General features: G+C 38.6%; 1 protein-coding gene across 1 annotated transcript; it reads right to left on the reverse strand.

Moving 5' to 3' along the window:
* Nucleotides 1–14037: 14037 nt before the first annotated feature.
* Nucleotides 14038–14868, reverse strand: LOC123875850. The gene has a single exon (XM_045921898.1). It carries the CDS (start codon nucleotides 14866–14868, stop codon nucleotides 14038–14040), a length of 831 nt encoding a protein of 276 aa, XP_045777854.1.
* Nucleotides 14869–21766: the final 6898 nt, after the last annotated feature.

The raw sequence follows: 21766 nt of genomic DNA on the forward strand, positions 1-21766 counted from the left end.
TACCCTAACCTAATCAAACTTTAGATTTTGGCGCCCTTTTTCTTCCGATTACATCGAATGTGGTTCGATGTAGGTAATCGGATTATATAATTGTAATTTCTCAGTTATCCTAGTTAACTTTGATGCAAATATTGTATTTTTGTAGGTTTATTTATAAAAAATCAAAATACAAACCGAATCACAAAAATTGTTGCAAGAGGCAAAAAGATTGGTACCTACCAAGAGTCACGAAGTACCTTGCTGATGGTTTTGCTACTTGAAACGCTTAATAGTAAAATTTTATTCTATTTTCGCCCATCTTATTTCATTCAGTATTATCAATCATCTGCGTTAACTCTTAAGTTTTTTGTATTGGTTTCCAAACATATTATAGTTACAAAAAATAAACTTTTAGTTCGTCTAAATACACAAGCAAAGTATCGGTTAAACACTGTAATAAAATTATAAAATACAAGAAACCTTATCTGATTTTTCTTCAGGATGTAGTTAATCTTATTTCGACGCAAAAAAAAAATTGCTAATGAAGATTCCTCAAGTTGTGGTTTAGGTACACTCAATTAAATAAAAATGTTAATATTGTTTTAACTTAATTATTTAATATAATTTCCGTTTATTTAGTTCCGTTAATTTTAATTTATCGTTTCCACAAATATTAAAATATCAGATTTTTTACCGACTTCTTTACGCAATACTATCCAAGTATGACGTTAGTAGGTATACACAGGTGTAGCCACGTATTTTTAGTGTCCGTACCAAAATGGAAAAAATGTAACCCTTATGGTGCGACTTTCTCTGTCCGTTTGTCTGTCTGTCTGTCATAGTCGATTACTTCATAACTATTAAAGCTAACGACATGAAACTTGAAATAGTTTGTATTTATAATGTTTGTATTTATATTGTAATAGTTTTGACATCATTCGGATAAAAATAAATCAAAAATTATTTTTGTATAATTAAAAAAAAGGGGAAAATCGGGATTTGAAATTTCAAAGTAGGTAGTTAGGTATAATACGCGACAGGTCAAGATGGCAATCGGGGTGGGGATGCCCCGCACACCCGCACGCCTCATTCCCCGATTGCCATCTCAACCTGTCGCGAACTATAGGTATGATTCGAGAGGCACGGCGGGGTGACGAGGCCAACTCTCCAACTCCCGGCCTGTAGCAAATTTGTATAGACAGAAAAATTCGACTCCGGGACCGGGTCCTTTGATCCACAGCTGTATAAGCTAACCACTAAACCATCGAGGTATTCACTAACAATAATAAACAGGAACCATGTTGTACGCATTTTGACAAAATGGCGTGTTGTTTGCTTAACTATGCGACATCTGGTCTGGGGTGAAGCAATAAAACCCCTCACATTTCAGAGCAGAAAAAAGGGAAATAATTTATTTTTGGTACAGGCAACATCCCTATTCTTGTGATTCCTCACTAAACTTGGTAAACAGAACCGACTCAAGATCGCGTGAACTATGCGATTTTACGATTAGTATAGACCTTTCCTAATGTCATTCAGTGTCCTTAAGCTCCCTTAGAAAAAGTAATTAGTGTAAGTCATTCAGATACTCGGTGGACTCCTTAATTAAGGGCATCACGATAAGTCGAGTTGATTCAGCGAAAAGTTCCACGGCTCCACACTTATCCTACTTAACCTCTTTGTTGCCGAGGGCTTGATGCTTCAAGGCGGTGAGCATTTGCATTTACTACAGAATTAAGAGGAGTTTTTTCGTAGTGCGCTCCAAACGAATGTATTTTGGTTCTTATTTGAATACTAATCAATCAAACACAATGAAATTTTGTAGACACGTTTTAGTAACTAATAATAAGCAGGTGCATCACCTGATGGTAAGTGATTATTTAACGCCGTCCATGAATATTTGCAGCACCAGTGGAACCGCCAATGCGTTGTCACTTGCCGGTCTTTCAGGAATTTGTTGGTCCATCCCTCGAATGGCCCATATTGTAATCCAGTGGGAACACCGCCGATAGGATTGCACAGCCAGGCATCCAGGTGGTAAGGGTGAAATTCCTTATGGTGGCGTGCGGTGCGGTTGTAGAAAAGTAGAGGTTGAGTGGGGAATGAGGTCAAACAGCTTTTCAGAGCACTCTCCATTATAAAGGCGATAGAAAACGCAAAGTGAGCTACGTCTCTGCGGTGCTCCAGGCTTTCCAGCGAGCCAGTTAGTTTGAGATCGTCCACAAGTCGAACAGCCTTTAAACCTTATGGTCCGTTCACCAGCCACTAAACTAACTATATTCAAGTGAAAGGCAGACTATGTTTGTATGGGGCCAGTGACGGAGAGACCACCTTTAATCCCAATATAAAATATGTATTTAAAAGCTTGAATTTTCATAATTTATGTGGTCTTACGCTAACTAAAATATTAAAAATTTTACATTAAAAACTAGATTTCTTTATATCGTGAAAATTTTTTTTCTGAGATTTCTGTACAAAACTTCGTCAAGATTCATCATAAACATTGTACTCAAGTCAACCTATCGCCGGCTCACTACTAAGAACAGGTCTCCTCTCAGAATATATGAGAATAAGAAGGTTTTAGGCCAAAGTCCGCCACGCTGGCCAAGAACAAATTGGCATCGTTTCCTCACGGTGTTTTCCTTCACCATTGATGCACGTGATATTAATTAATTGTTTAAAACACACAAATTGGGTTATTAAAGTTAGGGCAACTTTATAAACTCATATATTTTATAACTGTTTGATGTTCACGACATACTCTGTATGGGCAAAATGCCAAAAACATAACAAACGAGACGGTTTTCAGTATCCTAGGTTACTGAAACTATATAAATGAAGTTAGCTATAAGAATAGCCGAGAGTTGTTATTTTAATAGAGACAGTGATGCCCCGCAAATGGAAAATGCCCAACACGGCATTTCGCAGAATTACTACTAATTTTGTTACTATTAGGTAGTAAGAATAGTATTTTTGGGGTTTCGTTCCTCAAAAGAAAAAAAGAAACCCTTGATACTTTGTTGTATGTCTGTTTTTGCGTCTGTTCGTCTATCTGTCGAGTATGGCAAGAAAACCTCGGAACGCTTTGTGTGCGAGTCCGACAGTCTTGACCGGTTCTTTCTTAGGTTACCAACTACACACCTACATAATATACTTGCAAGTACTAATAGCAGCAGCAGTGGGAGCATTATGAAAGGGGTAGCAATAATTTAGATCTGTCATTTTAGTCTAGTTTAGAAATTATGTACAACGGAATTAGCTTCATTATATATTTGAATTGGAGAGATAATGTTTTTCTATGTCAAAAGAAATGTTTTGTAGCGAGTTTGCTAGTACTGCTGAAAAAATACTTTTGCGGAAAAAAAGAAAAAGGGCCTTTTGAGTGTGAGCCGTTTGAGTAACACAAAGAGTCACCCATCAAGTTGCCGTCTTGGGTCAACGCTACTTACCCGGTAAAATCGACCCTTTGTTAACATGCTCCATAACAGCCTCGCGATAGCTCAACGGTTGGTATAGTTATCTTATTTTGAAAATTGAAACACATTTTTTTTAAATGATGTAACCACAAATTCGCAGTTTTCAGGTTTATTCCTGTACTTGTGCTATAAGATCTACCTACCTACCAAATTTCATGATTCTAGGTCAACGGGAAGTACCCTACTATAGGTTTCTTGACAGGCACGACGGACGGACGGACGGACCGACGGACAGACAGACAGACAGACAACAAAGTGATCCTATAAGGGTTCCGTTTTTCCTTTTGAGGTACGGAACCCTAAAAATAGGACGTATTATCGTAAAGTTATAAATAAAAGAAAAATACGCAAATATACTCGAAAGAAACGATTTTCCTTGTTGGTATATAAATAAGTAAAACTTAACGTACGTATTCTCATGACGGGTAATCAATCTCGTGGTTTAGCTTCTGCCAAAATAAAAATGCGTTTCTAATTAGTTTTTATGTATCGTAATCTCTTATACATCTAATTACACTTAATCATAAGCTCATAAGTCTACTTACAGGCGCAGCACACACTTGCAGAGCCTGTGTAGCCAAAACATACCTATACATACTGTCTTTATTAATGGGTAAGGCTTTAGCTGATGCCCGCTACGATTATCTCTACGAAGAAATTGCGTTATTGAATGTGAAGGAACTATTTTGTGAATTAAGAAATTATTATATTATTTAAATAAAATAACACTATGACAGACAGCAATTTATTCGGACGTAGCCAACAAGAGAAAGGATTGACAGTTGCCACAGAACATATTTTATACAATGACATTGTCACAGAGTAGGTACTATGCGTTCACACTTCATCAGAATGTAAGCGGTGACGATCCTCAGCAACAAGACATCTACTCGTAATCAGTACGTCATAGTCATGTGTACGTGAACGAAGGTGCACTTTCTACTCCCTCACTCTCATCATCAACGGATTATAAGGTCCAAGGCACGGTGGCGGCGTGACACCGCCAACTTCCAAACTACGCGCTGCTATCATAGTTTTTGACAGTAAATTCCAACCTCGGGGTTTGATCCAGGACTTGACGGTCAGCTGAATAAGCTAGCCACTAAACTAACGAGTTAGTCACTAACAATAATAAATAGGTACCATGTTGTACACATTTTGACAAAATGGCGTGTTGTTTGCATAACTATGCGACATCTGGTCTGGGGTGAAGCAATAAGAACCCTCACGTTCAGAGCAGAAATAATGGGAAATACTTGCAGAAGAGTAGAAGCGACACGACGCGACTTTTCTCAATCTGCCTGGATGTTATCTGTAAGTATTTATTATTTAGCATTATTGATTGACGATTAAAGTCTTCGAATAGTTTTTTTAGTTATGTATTTTAACTATGTTAATCATGACTAATATTCCCCTTTCTTCTCCAACTCATCGTAAAGCTTGTACAAGGAGTTGGTACGACAATAGTGCAACGGCTGGGGTGCTAACCGGCGACATTTCGGAGTGCGTGTATTGTGTCAGGCAGCATAAGATCGTGGCGTGTGGAAATTGCTGCAAGAGAATATGTCCAGCAGTGGGCGTGTATCGATTGATGATGATTCAAAAAAACAGAACAAAAGCTTCAGGGAAAACATGGATCTTCCATATGTTGAAGAAAAGATATAAAAATATTATAACGATTTACTTAATGTAAGGATATAAAGATGTAAAAAATAAGGATAACATGAAAGGATAACGTACGAACGTGATCTAACGATACATACTCGTATTTTCTTGATGGATCCAATTTATTTACGAACATATTATTATATCAAATATTTCCTTGCAATATTTTCGGCATTTTCCGCGAAAGTTCAGACTTCAAGAAGAGTAGGTCACCTAACGTTAATAGGCAATACCTATTAGATACTAGGTAAGTATATTATTTTTTTTTCTCAGAATTTTCTCTCCCTGATCCAACGGGAATGAAAACTTAATGGAATTAAGTAGAAATTGAAAACTTAATGGAACTTCATTTCTACCTCAAATACGAATGGAATAAAGCCACCAACTTCCCGCTGATAAGGAAAAAGCTCTGAGACACTACAGTTCTACGTAGAGAAGATAGGAAGTCAGCATCAATAGTACGAGATATATTATGCCAAAAGAAGCCATTCAGATATGTAATACCTAGAATTTTATTTCTGCAGAAGCCGATATGACAAGAGTGGGCCTTTCGCGGAATCATATCAAAAGATGGCAAATATAGAGGGCGCGGAAAACTACCCATGCAGCCTTCTACAGGGTGACTGGTAATGCGATACATTCCTTGCAAGGGATGAAAGTAGAGCTCATTTTCAGCTATTTTTTTCATATTCGGGTTATTTCTGAGTTTATCAAGATTTAATGATTTCAATCGAAACTCTCAGTTTTCAAGTTACATTTTAACTTGAAACTGGGGGTTGGTTGTGAATTGACAAAATTAGCTACAAATGAGCTCTACTTTCACCCCTAGCAAGGAATGTATCGCATTTCCAGTCAACTTGTATAAAGGTTAAAGAGAGACACCAGTAGTCCGGCGCCTGTGATCTCGTGGTAAAGGCCGACAACGTCCAAAACAACGACATGACAGTATCACAGAGATCTAACTACGTAGGCCAGCTGTTCGGATCGCTCCTTCGTCCAAGTGTGGGGTGAAAATTTAATAAGCCATGTACTTAACAAGTGTAAATTAAAAATTTATAACACCCCCGACAAGTGAAGGCATCTTGACAGCTTGACATAAATTTGTCAATTGAAATAATATTAAGAACCTAACGGTTATCTAACCTTCTTTTCTACAAGAAAACTAGAAAAGAGCTGATAACTCTTAAACGGCTGAACCAATTTTTTTGGATTATAGCTAAGAACACTCTCGATCGAGCCACCTTTCAAACAAAAAAAAGTAAATTAAAATCGGTTCATTCGTTTAGGTGCTACGATGCCACAGACAGATACACAGATACACAGATACACAGATACACAGACACACAGATACACAGATACACAGAAACACACGTCAAACTTATAACACCCCTCTTTTTGGGTCGGGGGTTAAAAATAATTAAACTGCAAAACTAATGACTTTAAGCTTTACTTAATAATAATGTATTAGGTTTGCTTAAAAATGTTGATCAGTTTTCAAAATACTTAATAACTTTTTTTGTGTTGATAAAACATCGTCAATCTCAGTCTTGCGTATGTCCCGCCCGTAAATATTGATTAAAGCACTATGCGTTCATGCTTGAAGCACTTTTGAGATTACCACTTGCTCGCTATTATTATCCTCCATATTGGCTTTAAAGTCAGCTCTGTATATGAAATTCCAAGAATACAAAGACATTTTTGGCACTTAATATCGTAATATGCACACAAGTTATGTTACCACGTAAGAGTTTCATTTCATGCATAGTAGACCAAAGAGATAATTATTATGATATTACTAGAGGGTGTAATATATGTTCCAAAACGGCAACCACAATGACCTACCGCCTCGATCAGAATCATCATCACCAGACTGTGGAAATCCACTGTTGGGCATAGGTCTTCCCTAAGGAGCGCCACCACACCCGGTCCTCAGCTTTCCTCGTCCAGCCACTTCCTGCCAACCTCTTTATGCTAAATACTTTTTGTCAGTCTATCGGTCAATAATATCGCCATTATATTGACGGTGGGTGAAAAGTTGGCTGAAAGACAGGCAGACCCATTTTCGTATTTAATATAGGTATTATGTTCCATACTTAATACATACTTATTATCATTAATTTAAATCATTTTAGTTTTTTTTTGAGTTTTAATTTAGATTTAAGTTTACCTTACAAAAAACTCGTTGATGTCAATGCGAAATGTACTTACATTTATATAACTTTCAGATGAAATATGTAAGTAATTACTTTTAAGCTATTGATCAATTACATGAGAACGCTTAAAACATAGGATTGGGACGTGATGGATGAGGTTTTCTCCTCTAGTAAGTAATATTGTGGCATCTCTCTGTTTTAGGCACTATTAACATAAAACCCCATGATTGTAAAACGTTCTTGGCAATATTCTGGATCCGTTTAAGGTAATGGTTGTTCGTATCGTAGATTCTGGTTGAAGTCTTCTTGCTGCTGAGTTCTTGTTTAATAAAATTGGATCTTGAAATTTTCGTATAAATAACTCTATGTTAATTTTCTGCTAGTAAGTATAATATTACGTAAGCAGGGTGCTTTTTTAGAATGATCTGCGAGGTGAATATTAAGATAATACTTAAATAGAAAGATGTTAGACGCATCTGTACCTTAGCAACGTAGCACACTTCAGGTGGTAAGTGAGGACCTAACCCAACACGCAAAAAATGATACGAACAACGACAGCGACGATGAAATGACCTATTGTTGTCCATATGATTGAACAAAAGTACAAGATTTTGTATACAATGCGAAAGAAGTTTCGCTGCTGTCGAGTTTCCCACGACACCTCATGGCTTTTGTTTTTGTAAGCAATACGAAAATGATTGAAGCTGAGATACAAAAGTACGTTCCATTTAATTGTTATGACGATGACGTTGAAATTTTTTTATGAAACAATTCCGTGTTTGGGTATTTTTTATTGTTTGTTGTTTACCATTCTATTGGACTTCGACTCTTATTATTGTTTGAATTACTCATACTATTTCGTTAACAAGGATATTTCCATGCCAAGCCAGAACTTAATTGTTCCAAGAATAACCGAATAAGTGTGGGCGGTGTTTACTGATTTTGAGTACGAAACAGCTTATTCCACTGGGTGTTAACACGAAGCGTCTTCACATTGTAACAAATAAAACTAAGTAGTATAGTAGGTAGGTAGTAATACTACTTACTACGTACTACTACCCACTACTACTAACCTAAGTAAAAATAAAGTCCATCATCATCATCGTCAACCGATAGACGTCCACAGCTGGACATAGGTATCCTCACTCTTGTATTGTACATCTACTCGTTACGGTCTTGCGCCATCTGAACTGATCACAGCATCTCCTTGCGACTCGTTTGATGTCGTTTGTCCACTTAGTGAGGGAGTTTCAACGTAGCATTTTCCGATGTGAGGTCATTATTCTAGCACCTTGAGAATCACTAGACGCAAAAGGCACAAGACCGGTGGAAACCCTTGCAAGAGACTTTCTCCAGCAGGGAAGTCTATCCGTTGAAGCGATGATGGTTCATGTAGCAGAGTCATGTAATGCCAAATCATTATTATGTTAGGGACACGGTCCCAACAAATGGATTCGCAATAGCTGCAATAACAATTACCTAACAATAAAGATCCCAGACATACCTGTTAAGGGATACCACTACTAAGGAATGAGAATTTTATGTATTAAACGAACTCGTTTTTTGAAATTATATTTTAAGCAACCTCTTTTGCTTTAATAAAATATTTTTGAAGCAGTTTTACTTCTTTAGGAGTGGGAGTAACTTAGGTATTTATTCGAGCTTTTAACGTGAACAATTCGAACGAATTTCGTCCGTATTTAAAATATTCGCTAAACAGAACAGCTGTTTTGAGGCCACTATCTCTTATTGAAATGTTTTAAAGCACCATGACTACCAACCAGCACATGAAAAAAATAGGGCTTTAACTCTATTTTTTACATTTTCAAGATTTTTCGGGCCTATTTTCGCTGTGGATATCACCAGCTTGCGTCGCTCGCCACCTCTCCACTTCGCTCCACTCAGCCACGTAGGCTAACATCATTCGCGAGCTTTACAAAAACACTAGGCGTAGGACAGACTAGAGTACGTGGACTGAGCTGGGTGGAGTACTCCGATTTCGTTCTGAGCCACATTTGATCTCGTGCATTAGTTATGAAGTCTGTCATGAGCATCCAACATTTATGATATGGCCAAATGTTGGTGGCCAAATTGACAAATGTTGAGGAATAAACAATAGGTATGGCCAGTAGGTACGAGTAAGCCATTGTCATGAAATAGTCAATTCTGGTCTTGATATCTAGGGATATTGCGGCGTTGCCTCGACAGAGGGTCTTGCCTTTGTTTTGTTTTATTTTGGTAAAAGTCGTTAAGAAACTTTTTTTGCTAACGGAGGCTTCGATGAGTGAGGGGGGTGTTTACAAGATACCCGACGTATCATCTCCGAGCAAGATCGCCTCGCTCTCGAATCCACTTTTGAGGGAACCTAGATAAATATTCGAGTTAAATAACTATTTTTTGGATCGTCTTCCAATAGTACGCCATAGAGGACTGAGTGACATTCTTATCACGGAGCATATCGGCACCCAGGGCACGGGGCAATTTACATTTTCTCCAATTTAGTTAACTCCGGCTGGAATTTCTTATCGCTTCACTTGATCGGGAATAATGGCGAGGTGTTTAGGAAACACTGAGATAACACTATTCAGATACCAAATTAAATACTTACCGAGATTTTTCAGTTGTATACTTAACATTATCATGCTCTACTCAACTCATTGCCGGCCCTCTACTGAGCATGGGTCTCCTCTCGAAATAACAACCATTTAGGCCACAGTCCACCACGCTGACCGATTGGGGATTAGCAGACTTTTAGAGACACGCCTTCAAGAATATTATGGAGAACTCTCAGGCATGCAGGTTTCCTCGCGATGTTTTCCATCAACGTTAAATCAAGACATACCTATATCCGAAAATCGAACTTGGCAGCCTGGATTATAGTGCCGACGAGTCATGAACATAACGCAATTATACGTATTTTAGTTATATTGGTTACCTATTATAAACCTTTACCAATATTTATTCTATTCTTTAATGTCTACAACGTGTAAATAATTAAAATGTACATTTTCTGTAAATATTTTTGTGATTATATTTAAAAATCAAAATGCAATTGAAAACTCCTCAAAACATCAAATTAATACCTACCGTTTACATTCGAAAACCAAAGTAGGTATTTAATTACATTGCTATGGCAATTATTAGCTCTGTTTCAAAATAACTTTCCACCGTTAAAAACAGTAATTATAATTAATTGTTCAAAACGTTGCCAAAAATAAACTCGTAAACTAAAATGCAATGAGCACTTACTAAGCCCGTGGCCGTTATTGAGTTATTTCCCAAACAATTCAAAGCCTGGATTACCAATGTTATTGATTCAGTCAATAAAACTGCCGTGTTTTATCATGGTCCATAACTTTTGCCGAATAAATACGCAATTTAGGCGCATTTATTGGTCGTGTAGGGGTATAGGCGTATGAATGAAACCCCTATCTATATATAAATTGTTTATTAATAGTTACTTGTAAAATATTGTTTATACATAAGGTTTTGAGTCGCGTTTTACAAACATGGCCTGCGTGCGCGGCCTCGCGGTGTCGGAAGTTCGTATCGACTGGCGTCACGTCATAGAACCCGATCCGTGTCGAACATAGCCGAAGTCACGCGCCTACTTCACTCTCGTAGAGTAGTTCGCCACATCAGCCCCCCCGGAGACCGTAGGTCGTAAATGTCGCGAGGGAATCTAACGCGCCTACCAGAGCGAGTAACATACGGAGGCCTGGAGGCAGGCGGTTCCGGAGCCGCGAGTGCAAGAGGGTCAGGCTCGGGATCGTGCATGACGTATGCCGGTTTCACACGATCTATGGAAACTGTGACTACCTTTCCAGCGATATCGATCTTGAAAGTCTTCTCTGAACGCTCAATAACTTTATACGGGCCAGAATACGGTGGCTGTAACGGTCTGCGAACAGCGTCTTGCCTTAAGAATACAGCAGTCGCGGAAGATAGATCCTTGTGTACGAAGGTTTTCGAAATACCATGACGAACTACAGGTGTCGGCTTCAGGTCTCGCATATGATTGCGAAGACGAGACAGAAAATCGCTGTAGTCTGTGACTTCAGGCGTAGAAGGCAGGAAAAGATCTCCCGGTAATCTTAAACTTTCGCCATAAACTAGCTCTGCGGAGGTCGATGCAATATCTTCTTTCCAGGCACTGCGTATTCCAAGCAGCACTAGTGGAAGCACCTCATACCAGTTTTCATTATCATGGCACATAATTGCAGCTTTAAGTTGACGGTGAAACCTTTCTACCAAACCATTTGCAGCGGGGTGATAAGCAGTAGTGGTTAGGTGGTTAGATCCGGTAAGTTTAGCAAGCTCTTTAAACAAATGCGATTCAAACTGTCGACCTCTGTCCGTCGTAATCTGCTGCGGACACCCGAAACGAGCAACCCATGCACTCACAAAGGCACTGGCTACCCTCTCAGCTGTCATATCTTCAAGCGGTACCACCTCGGGCCAGCGCGAAAAACGGTCCACCGCGGTCAAACAATAGCGGTAGCCATGCGATATAGTGAGTGGTCCAATCAGATCTATGTGGACGTGGCTAAAACGTGAAGATGGAGGAGAGAAAGCTTGAACTGGAGCTCGTGTATGTCGTGCAACCTTCGATCTTTGGCATGCGAGGCAGGCTTTAGCCCAAGCTCTGCAATCCTTACGTAAGCTAGGCCAAATGTACCTTTCTGCCATCAGTCGTATAGTAGGTGCAGCTCCAGGATGACTTAAGCTGTGGACAGATTCAAAAGCTCGTCTGCGGAACTCCGGTGTTAGATACAGACGAGGTTTCGGACTGGAAACATCGCAATACACTTTGCATGCGCTCGAATCAGAAACTCTAATTTTCTGCAAAACCAGCGAAGAAGAAGTAGTGCGCAAAAGATGTCTCAACTCGTTGTCTGTCTCTTGAGAAGACGCAAGCTTGTCCAAACTAATATCATCAGAAATAGCTTCGATCCGAGATAGCGCATCAGCTACGACATTGTCGTGTCCGGATATGTGTCGCACGTCGGTCGTAAATTGTGACACGAAATCGAAATGTCGAAACTGACGTGGAGAACATTTTTCTGATGTCTTACGAAAAGCAGCCACAATGGGTTTGTGGTCCGTCCAGATCGTAAACGGCTTCAGCTCTACCATGAAACGAAAATGTTTGACAGCCTCGTAAATTGCGAGTAGCTCCCGATCGAAAGGGCTATATTTCCGTTGGGCCAAAGTTAATTTTCTAGAGAAGAAAGCAAGCGGTTGACACTTACCATCAGCTTTCTGCTGTAAAACAGCGCCAATAGCGACGTCGGATGCATCACACACTAGCATCAGCTCCGCAGTTGGGTGAGGATGAGCGAGCAGGGTAGCACTCATGAGGCTCTCTTTGCATTTATTGAACGCCTGCTCCAGCTCGTCCGTCCAGGTGATGGGAGTATTCGGTTTAGTGTCTGTGCCAGCAAGGAGTCGGTGCAGTGGCGCTTGGATCTTTGCAGCGTTTGGCAAGTATCTTCTGTAGAAGTTTATCATGCCAAGAAACCTCCTTAACTCCTTTAGGGTCTTTGGCTGCGTGAAGTTCTGAATACCACTGACCTTCTCTGCCGTAGGACTCGTGCCACTTGCCGAAACCAGATATCCGAGGAACTCGACTTCTGGAACACCAAAAACGCTCTTAGCAGAGTTTACAACAGCGCCATGCTCTTGAAGACGTTCAAGAACGAGCTTGACATGATGCTCATGCTCTTCGTGTCCACGTGACGCGATCAAAATATCGTCGATATACGGAAAAGCAAAGTCCAAGTCTCTTAAAATCTCGTCCATGAACCGTTGGAACGACTGTGCTCCATTGCGCAATCCAAAACTCATCCTCGGAAATTCAAATAACCCAAAAGGCGTGGTTATAGCAGTTTTTGGTATATCTGCCGGGTTAACTGGAATTAGGTGATACGCACGCACTAAGTCGATTTTACTAAACACCGTACACCCATGCAGATTGTGTGAAAAATCCGCGATGTGTCGTACTGGGTAACGATCAGGTATTGTTCGCGCATTGATACCTCTATAATCTCCGCAAGGTCGTTCGGTTCCGTCTTTTTTAGGTACTAGTTGAAGTGGCGACGCCCACGGACTATCTGACCTACGTGCGATACCTGCTCTCACCATCTCTTCAAACTCGCGCTTAGCTCGGCGGAGTCGGTCTGGTGCTAATCTGCGTGGTCGACTGTACACAGGTGGTCCGGGCGTAGTACGGATGTAGTGAAGCGTTTTATGCTTGACCTCTTGCACCCCTGGCTCACCAGAGGGTCGCGTGACCTCAGGGAATTGCCTAAGTAATTTATGATACCGAGAAGTACCTGTAACAGTTTTAACCTGGCAACACACGGAAGAAGAATTAACAGGTATAGCATTAACAATAAGCGAAGTCGTATTATCGACTAATCTACGGTTTCTTACATCTACGAGCAAGTTATAGTACGACAAAAAATCTATACCTATAATCGGCCTGGTTACGTCGGCTATAACGAAACGCCAGCGAAATTCACGACGCAATCCGAAATTTAAATTTAAAACAATAAATCCGTAGGTATTAATTTCTGTTCCATTTGCCGCAAAAAGTTTATAGTCGGTCGTTTTGACCAAGACCTTATTTTTACCACCACTCACATTTTTAACCGGAAATACACACAAGTCCGCTCCGGTATCTATTAAAAACTTAATATTATTATTTCTATCAGTCACGAAAACGCGGCTAGGTGCGACCTCTAGACAGCCATCCGCCGCCATCAATGACTGCCCTTGTCGTTTTCCGCCGTGTACGTACACGGCGCCCGGCACTTAGTCGCATTCTCGCGAAACTTTCGATGGTACCAGCAGAAGGCCTCCGACGCTGCGTCATCGTGGGACTGGCTCCGGGAGCGTCGGCGCCATCGCGTGTCGCCCGACTTCGATCGAGAACGGGTACGTGGCGATGAAGCTAGCGCGGCCACCTGCCGCGTCAATTCGGTAATCGCCCGTTTAAGGTCCTTAATCTCGGAGCTCGCCGGCGCGGCCGCCGGGGCCGGCGCGGGCGGCGCGGGCGGCGCGGCCAGCTGATGTATCTGCGATGTACCGATAACATCTGTTATCGTGTCCGCCAAAGTAGCCAGCTCGTCTAAGCTACTTTTAGGTTGCGATGCGATGATGACTTGAATATGCGTAGGTAGGCGGCCGGCCCACAATGACCGCACAAAATCGTCCGGCACGTTCGGCCCCGCAAGCCCCTGGAGGTGCCGCAGAAATTGCGACGGCTTGCGGTCCCCGATGTCTTCGTGTGTTAAGAGCTGCCGCACGCGCTGCTCTTGTGAGGATGACAGGCGCGATATCAATTCTGCTTTTACTTTTTCGTATTTGTTTTCCTTCGGAGGATTTTTTACAATGTCTTTGATTTCCGTAATGTACTTAAATTCTAAACTTGAAACCACATAATTATACTTCGTGGAGTCCGCACTCACGTTTGCCAACGAAAATTGTCCTTCTAACTGGGCAAACCACAAAGCCGGCTCGTCCGGCCAAAATGGCGGGACTTTAACGCGCACCGTCTCGATATTCGTAAAATTGTTCGACTTGTCCTCCATTTTGTACACTGCACGTAGGTAACAAGCACGGAAAAAAAAACTAACTGAATCGTCGGAAAGTCACCACTGTAGGGGTATAGGCGTATGAATGAAACCCCTATCTATATATAAATTGTTTATTAATAGTTACTTGTACATTAATGTTATACAAAGAGTTTTTGAGTCGCGTTTTACAAACATGGCCTGCGTGCGCGGCCTCGCGGTGTCGGAAGTTCGTATCGACTGGCGTCACGTCATAGAACCCGATCCGTGTCGAACATAGCCGAAGTCACGCGCCTACTTCACTCTCGTAGAGTAGTTCGCCACAGTCGTTTCATGATATTGGTTACCTAAGGTGCGGTAACAATTAGGTACCTATAACTTCTGTAACTATGTAGTAGTTAGAATGACGCAATCACGGTGGCTTTGATGGTGTTTTTCCACGGACCACCTCACGACACGATTTGCGGTTACGATATCAGACATTGCCTGCCTATAATGCCTTTCGTACGGCCTAAAATAGGGAAGATCGTGCAACATCGTGAAGAAGGTCTCGAGGAAGCCACGATTCTACAAATTGAGGGGCAGACGCGAGAAGAATCAGACCTTGCTCACTTGATCACGCGACCCGAGAAATAAATCTGCGGCGGCGGCGCGCTCCTTCGACGGCTCTCGCGTAACTCAGAACTCTATCTTTTATGTGAGGAAAAGATATAAGAGATTACCCATATTATAATAAGGGTTTAAAGAGATGCATTTATCAATTTTTTAGGCAGCAGCCTTCTATGAATTGAATTGCATTCATTTCATTGCATCGTTACAACTATGTACCATGCATATCACGTCCCTCGCCGGTTATGCGAAGAGTGACTAGTTAACCTTTAATATTAGCTTAGGAAAAATAGAATGTATATGCGTAAAGTCGTTTGTCGTGTCGTGAAGTGGTCTGTGGAAAAGCACCCTATTAAAGATACAGTTATTTTTTGTCTAACTTGTGCCGTCCGTGGGCCACCAACCAAACCAGACCGGTCTGATTAGATCGCAGATCAATAAACTTATAACACTGATCGTTTATACATATTACATAGGTACATATAATTTTATTTTTATATCTATATAATATATCACGCCACATAGCGAATGGATCGACGTACTTTTTTGCATGCATAGGTGTTTTTATGTCACTGACATAGGTTACTTATTATCCTGGAAAAATAAAGACTTTCCACGGTAATTTTGAAATCCTAAATCCATGCGGACGAAGTCGCAGGAGTATCGTCTAGAGTCTAGACTCTAGCCCTTTAAAAATGTTTATTTCTATGACAATCTCCAAACCGTATTTATATTACGATACCTACCACCTATTAAACAATTTTTATTTTTAAATAATTTATTAAGTTTGTAGAAATGTTCATGTTCATTCAACTTGTGTTTTTAACTTGTGCTAAGATTCTACCACTTGGAAAGTAGGCTCTACTGAGAAAAGCCGGATCAGCAATTTTTTTTTTAAATATAAAATGTTACAGCAATATACATATTGTAACTATTTTCGTAACATTGTGGTAAGCTGAATGCAAAGCTCGGCCGTTCCCATGCAACCTTGGATTGGAGTTTAAAAGTTTACAACTACATATTTTTAGAAAAATCTAAAACACTGTGCACAGATATTAGTTTCTAGAATAATATGTCTGCAAAATTTCATGCACTTTGGCGCACTTTGGTTGCTTAATATTCAAATGAAATTGAACAACGATTGTATGGAGTAAGTGACGGAGAGAACCCTGTTAAGCGCCATAAAGACAAATCTAATTGACGTATGATGTATCAAAATCAGTAGAACCGTTGAGTACCTAGTTACGAGTGAATATTGGTACGAATATAATATACTTACATACATACAGGTCAAACGCATAATCCTTTTTTTGTGCTTCGCCTCAGTTAGGCCAAAAGAAAAGAAATTACTCTTGTGAGCGTATTAAACATAAACATATCAATCCTGTCAGGGATCCAAGGTTATCACTAAGAGCCATTCAATTTGACGGCATTATGCCATTTAATATGTCTCCCTATTTGTTTGTGTCCCAATACGAGACGTTCTCCATTAATATATTCAGACATACATTATAGTGTGTTTGTTGAAAACATTAGGGCTATGAAACTAGCGAAGATTTAAGAAAAGAGATAGAGAGTATAGTAGAGATCTCTTAATATAGAGATAAATGCTTCCCTGTCCACTTTATTTTTATTATTAGTGTTACATCTTTCTCGTACAAATAAAAAAAGAAAAAAGAAAAGGAATGCGAAAAGAAAACAGACATAAGTAGGTACTTAACAACTTGTTATGATGCGCATATTAGCTGTTGAAAAACAAATTTAATACCGGTATTCGGCAACGGTTCTCAATTCCGATATTGAAACTATAATATATCGGTTGCCAGAAATGCCGATAACGCCCATGACAACAAGTAAATCATGAGAGAATTAGTGAGATGAGTACAAATATAAACCGGTCAAGTGCGACTCGGACTCGCACATAAAGGGTTCCGCACCATTATTTTGTTATTTTTGGACTCTGCTTCGCATACTTTCCGCTAGTTCCAAACCCTGCCTCTAATATTTCAAACGTTTCCATATTAATATGTCCTATTTATAAGTAATCTTCATCCAACGATCGGTTCAATTCATGTTAATAAAATGTCATATAGTACTTGACTTTTGGAGATGTTGGACAAGCAGGACAGAAATCTACTGATAGAAACAAGAACAATAATTTCTCACTTTGCAATTAGACACTGTAAGGTCTACATCTCCTGAGGATGCTCCGGTGTCGGGGCGAAACGCGCGTCGAGTGGTGTTGGGATTTGTGTGGTGCTGCGTGGTGGTGGTACGTGTGGCTTGCTTGGTGGCTGGCTTTTCCTGCGTGTTTATCAGTGGGAGGGCGGGCGGTGCATGTCGCATGCTGCATGTTGCACCATGCAGATTTCGTTGGTTGGCGGATTATAGCAAATTAAGCTTTTGGTTCCTTGTAAGAACAATTTCATCGACTCTCCACCCTCCCCACGTCATGTCATTTCGGAGAGTTGTGACTCCATCAAATGACTCATAATAGAAGATATACTACGAGGTGATAGCCTAGTGATTGAGACTTCGGCCTTCTATTTGGGGGGTTAGGTGTTCGATTCCGGTTAGTGCTCCGCAGAGAAATTTCGTTAGTGCGGTTGCGAATCTATAGCGAGAGGTTGAATACCTCGTGGAGACATCTAGTTTCTGTAATGGAGACCACTACATTGCGAATGCCATACATTTCTAGTTATCGTCAGTGAAGTTCTAACAGGTTTTTACAGGAGAGTAATAAAACTGTATAAAAAAATTGTTAGCAACCCTTTATGTATAATATTTTGAAAAAGTTTATTAAGTTATTAATGTAATAAAATACGTTAAAATGATTCTGATTGGTCGAATCAAAGCGGGTGAATATTCTCTTCATCCAATGGAAAAAAATACTTGGCACTGTTAGAACTTCACTCCAACTACAAAATAGATAAGGAAAATAAAACCAAGTATGTACGTTACGTTACTTTATTAAAATCTACTGTGTAGTTTTAATTCGTAGGTTTTTAATATTCTTTACTTATTGTTTAATTTTACCTGGGACATAACAATTTATCACGAGTTGATTACTCATGAGACATTGGAGACATTTACATAATTCAGTTTGCTAAGACAGCTTAGACCAATTAGCATATATCTATGTCAGTAATTGAAGATACGAGTATATCAATTCTGTGGTACACAAAGCTTAAACTAAATTAATTAATCTATCCCCGTCAAAATCGGTTAAACGGATGGGCTACGAAAAATGGTGTTAACCTAGTCACAGTATATAGAAATAGCCCTTCCTCTGTGGCCTAGTGGTTAGAGTTCGGCCTCAACCAAGAAACCAATGCCATATGCATATGGCATGCTGCATGTTACACCATACAGATTTGTTTGGTTTAGCGGATTATAGCAAACTAGCTGACGTCCGCGACTTCGTCTGCGTGGATTTAGGTTTTTCAAAATCCCGTGGGAACTCTTTGGTTTTCCGGGATAAAATGTAACCTATGTGCTAATCCAGGATATTATCTATCTCCATTCCGAATTTCAGCCAAATCCGTCCAGTAGTTTTTGCGTGATGGAGTAACAAACATACACACACACACATACAAACTTTCGCCTTTATAATATTAGTGTGATTAAGGTTTTGGGTTCTTGTATATCTTGGACTTCCGCAAAATAACGCCTGCTTCTATACAACATTCATCACAACTCTCTGCTCCACTACCGCAGGAACCTACTCAGTTATGCGGTACTAATGATTTAGTTAAAACGAAAACCCTACCTAGGTCATTGCCATAATCCTATCCATTAGAGGGGTCTCTCCGTCACTCGCTCCATACAAACGTAGTTCCAATTTCATTTGAATATTAAGCAACCAAAGTCCATGAAATGCAGACATATTCTAGAAACTAATATCTATGCCTGTGGTTTTCCAGATTTCTGTTAAAATATTCGGTTTCAAAATTGCGCGTAAAAATTCACATACAAATCTTTGAGCTCCTGTAATTTTGAAACTAAATATTTTTAGAAAAATCTAATACAGCACAGGCACAGATATTAGTTTCTAGAATATGTCTGCACAATTTCATGGACTTTGGTTGCTTATATTATATTTATATTATATTATTCCATATTCAAATGGAATTGGAACTACGATTGTATGGAGTAAGTGACGGGGAGAGCCCTGTTAAGTTGAAGTTTTGTGTACCAAACCTATTAATAAAATAGAGTCTGTCTAGTGAAAGATAAGTGAGAAATAGCTTATGTCAAGTATCCCTATGTATAACTTAGAATAAACATATTTGATACATTATATTTTAATTAACTACGTATGCTGAATGTGTTAATCCTGTTTTCTGCTATGGAGGTCCACATAGCAAAAAACGTAGGATTTAAACTTGACTACAATATAAAAATATATATACATGTATTATATACAATATTAAAATGGAATAATATAGAATTTTGAATGACAAAAATAAGTATGTTTTAGAATATAAGCCTAATTGCCTGGCCTAAATCTAGTATCAAAATCTGGTAAGGTTATAAAAACAATAAACAACATTTTCCATGTTGTTGCAGGATTCTAAAAACGCTAATAAATCACTTTCAGCTTTCATTTGACAGACTTTATTAGTTATATCTAATCTTAGTCCATCTTTGTCGTATTTAAAGCATTCATAAATTCAATCACATCACATCATTTCTTTATAATTTATACATAAATCTATTACAGATTAAAGTAACTAAATTTAAAAATCTTTTTTTATTGTTACTGTGTAAACTTTCTATATAACATTGAAATTAGCTAGATAGGCAAGTAGGTACGCCCCCTATACGAAACGAAAATATTTTGATCGGTTCATTTGAATTCGTTATAAAGAGTTACTATAAAGAGAATATATGAGTTTACTCTGAATATTATTTTAGGAACGTATGATATAAATCGTTGAATGAAAATTTTTTTTCCCCATATACCTACGTTAAAATAAAACTTGTTCTTACATGACGTTTAGAAATAATAATGCCATGCTTGTGCGTGATATTATTGTATTCTTTACGATATAGTCTATATTATTTGCATTCTTTGAATATTGGGTATATTTTTTTAATGAAATAATACCTACCATACACTTTAAAATGCATAATACCTAATATAATCATCGTATAAAATTAATTTCATTTTATTTAAAACGTTAACTGTGTATGTACATAATTATTTGATTATTTATAGCTGCATATGTAGTATGTACACGCACGCGCACATATTGTTATTTCGCTAATCGATTGATTAAATTTTGAATGTCTTGTTGATTGTCAATAAAAGATAAAGTTAAACAATAGATTGAAACTTATTGCTAACTAACAGCTAACATTAATACAGATTGTTCATTGATATCAATAGTTTGTACCTACATAATTGGTTAATTTTATTTGCCTGTGTTTAATATAACTTAAACAGCCTTTTGTGCTATGTAACAGCATTTTTCTTCTTGACCTACGTAATTATTTCATAAATATATAGAAATAAGACATAAATAATATGTTACCATAAAAATAAAATTATTAACTTTTCTTTATCTAAATGTTTAACATTAGGTGCCTACTAACCTAACCTTATTGTTATTAACTATACGGACAGCTAGGTACATAAATATAAAGACGACTAGATTTAATAATATCAATATTTTCCATATCTAATTCTTATATAATATATCAATGACTTTCTAAGTCATTGTAATATATAATAATTATTGTGTTATACATATAATATTAATATCTATAACACAATAATTATATAATATAATAATAGTCTTACCTAAATCATAATATTAATTCAGATTCTAGAATGATTGCGCACTCCACTTTGATTTTATATAAACTGCCGATTTTTAATCAGCAAATGACAGCTATTGTTTTTAAAATCAGTCAACATGGATTTAATCATCACTTAAAATGTGGCAATAAAAGATTTGAACCTTAATTTAATACATATAATCAATATCATTATAGGCAGTTTACTCGTCTAGAGAAACAACAAGCGACAATCTGGCATCCCGGCATGCTTAAAAACAGAAACATTAAAAAAAACATCTTATGCCGAGACAACGCCGTGCTGTAAAATTGGAATATTACGGCACGACAGACGACATTTACGAGTACATATTTACATTAATACATTTTAATAGTAGAAGAAAAACACATGTTGTGCCGACCCGACCCCACATAGCTTGAGATAAAGGACAAGAAGAATATTAATACATTTTAAATAATTAATATGCCATGTGGCCCTGTGTTGGTGGTATGCCGCAATGTCACG

This window comes from Maniola jurtina, chromosome 20 (genome assembly GCF_905333055.1).
Source record: "Maniola jurtina chromosome 20, ilManJurt1.1, whole genome shotgun sequence".
Classification (NCBI taxonomy): domain Eukaryota; kingdom Metazoa; phylum Arthropoda; class Insecta; order Lepidoptera; family Nymphalidae; genus Maniola; species Maniola jurtina.

What these genes read in the sequence shown, in the direction of transcription:
- LOC123875850 (XM_045921898.1), bottom strand. Translation starts at nt 14,868, where the DNA reads ATGGAGGACAAGTCGAACAATTTTACGAATATCGAGACGGTGCGCGTT.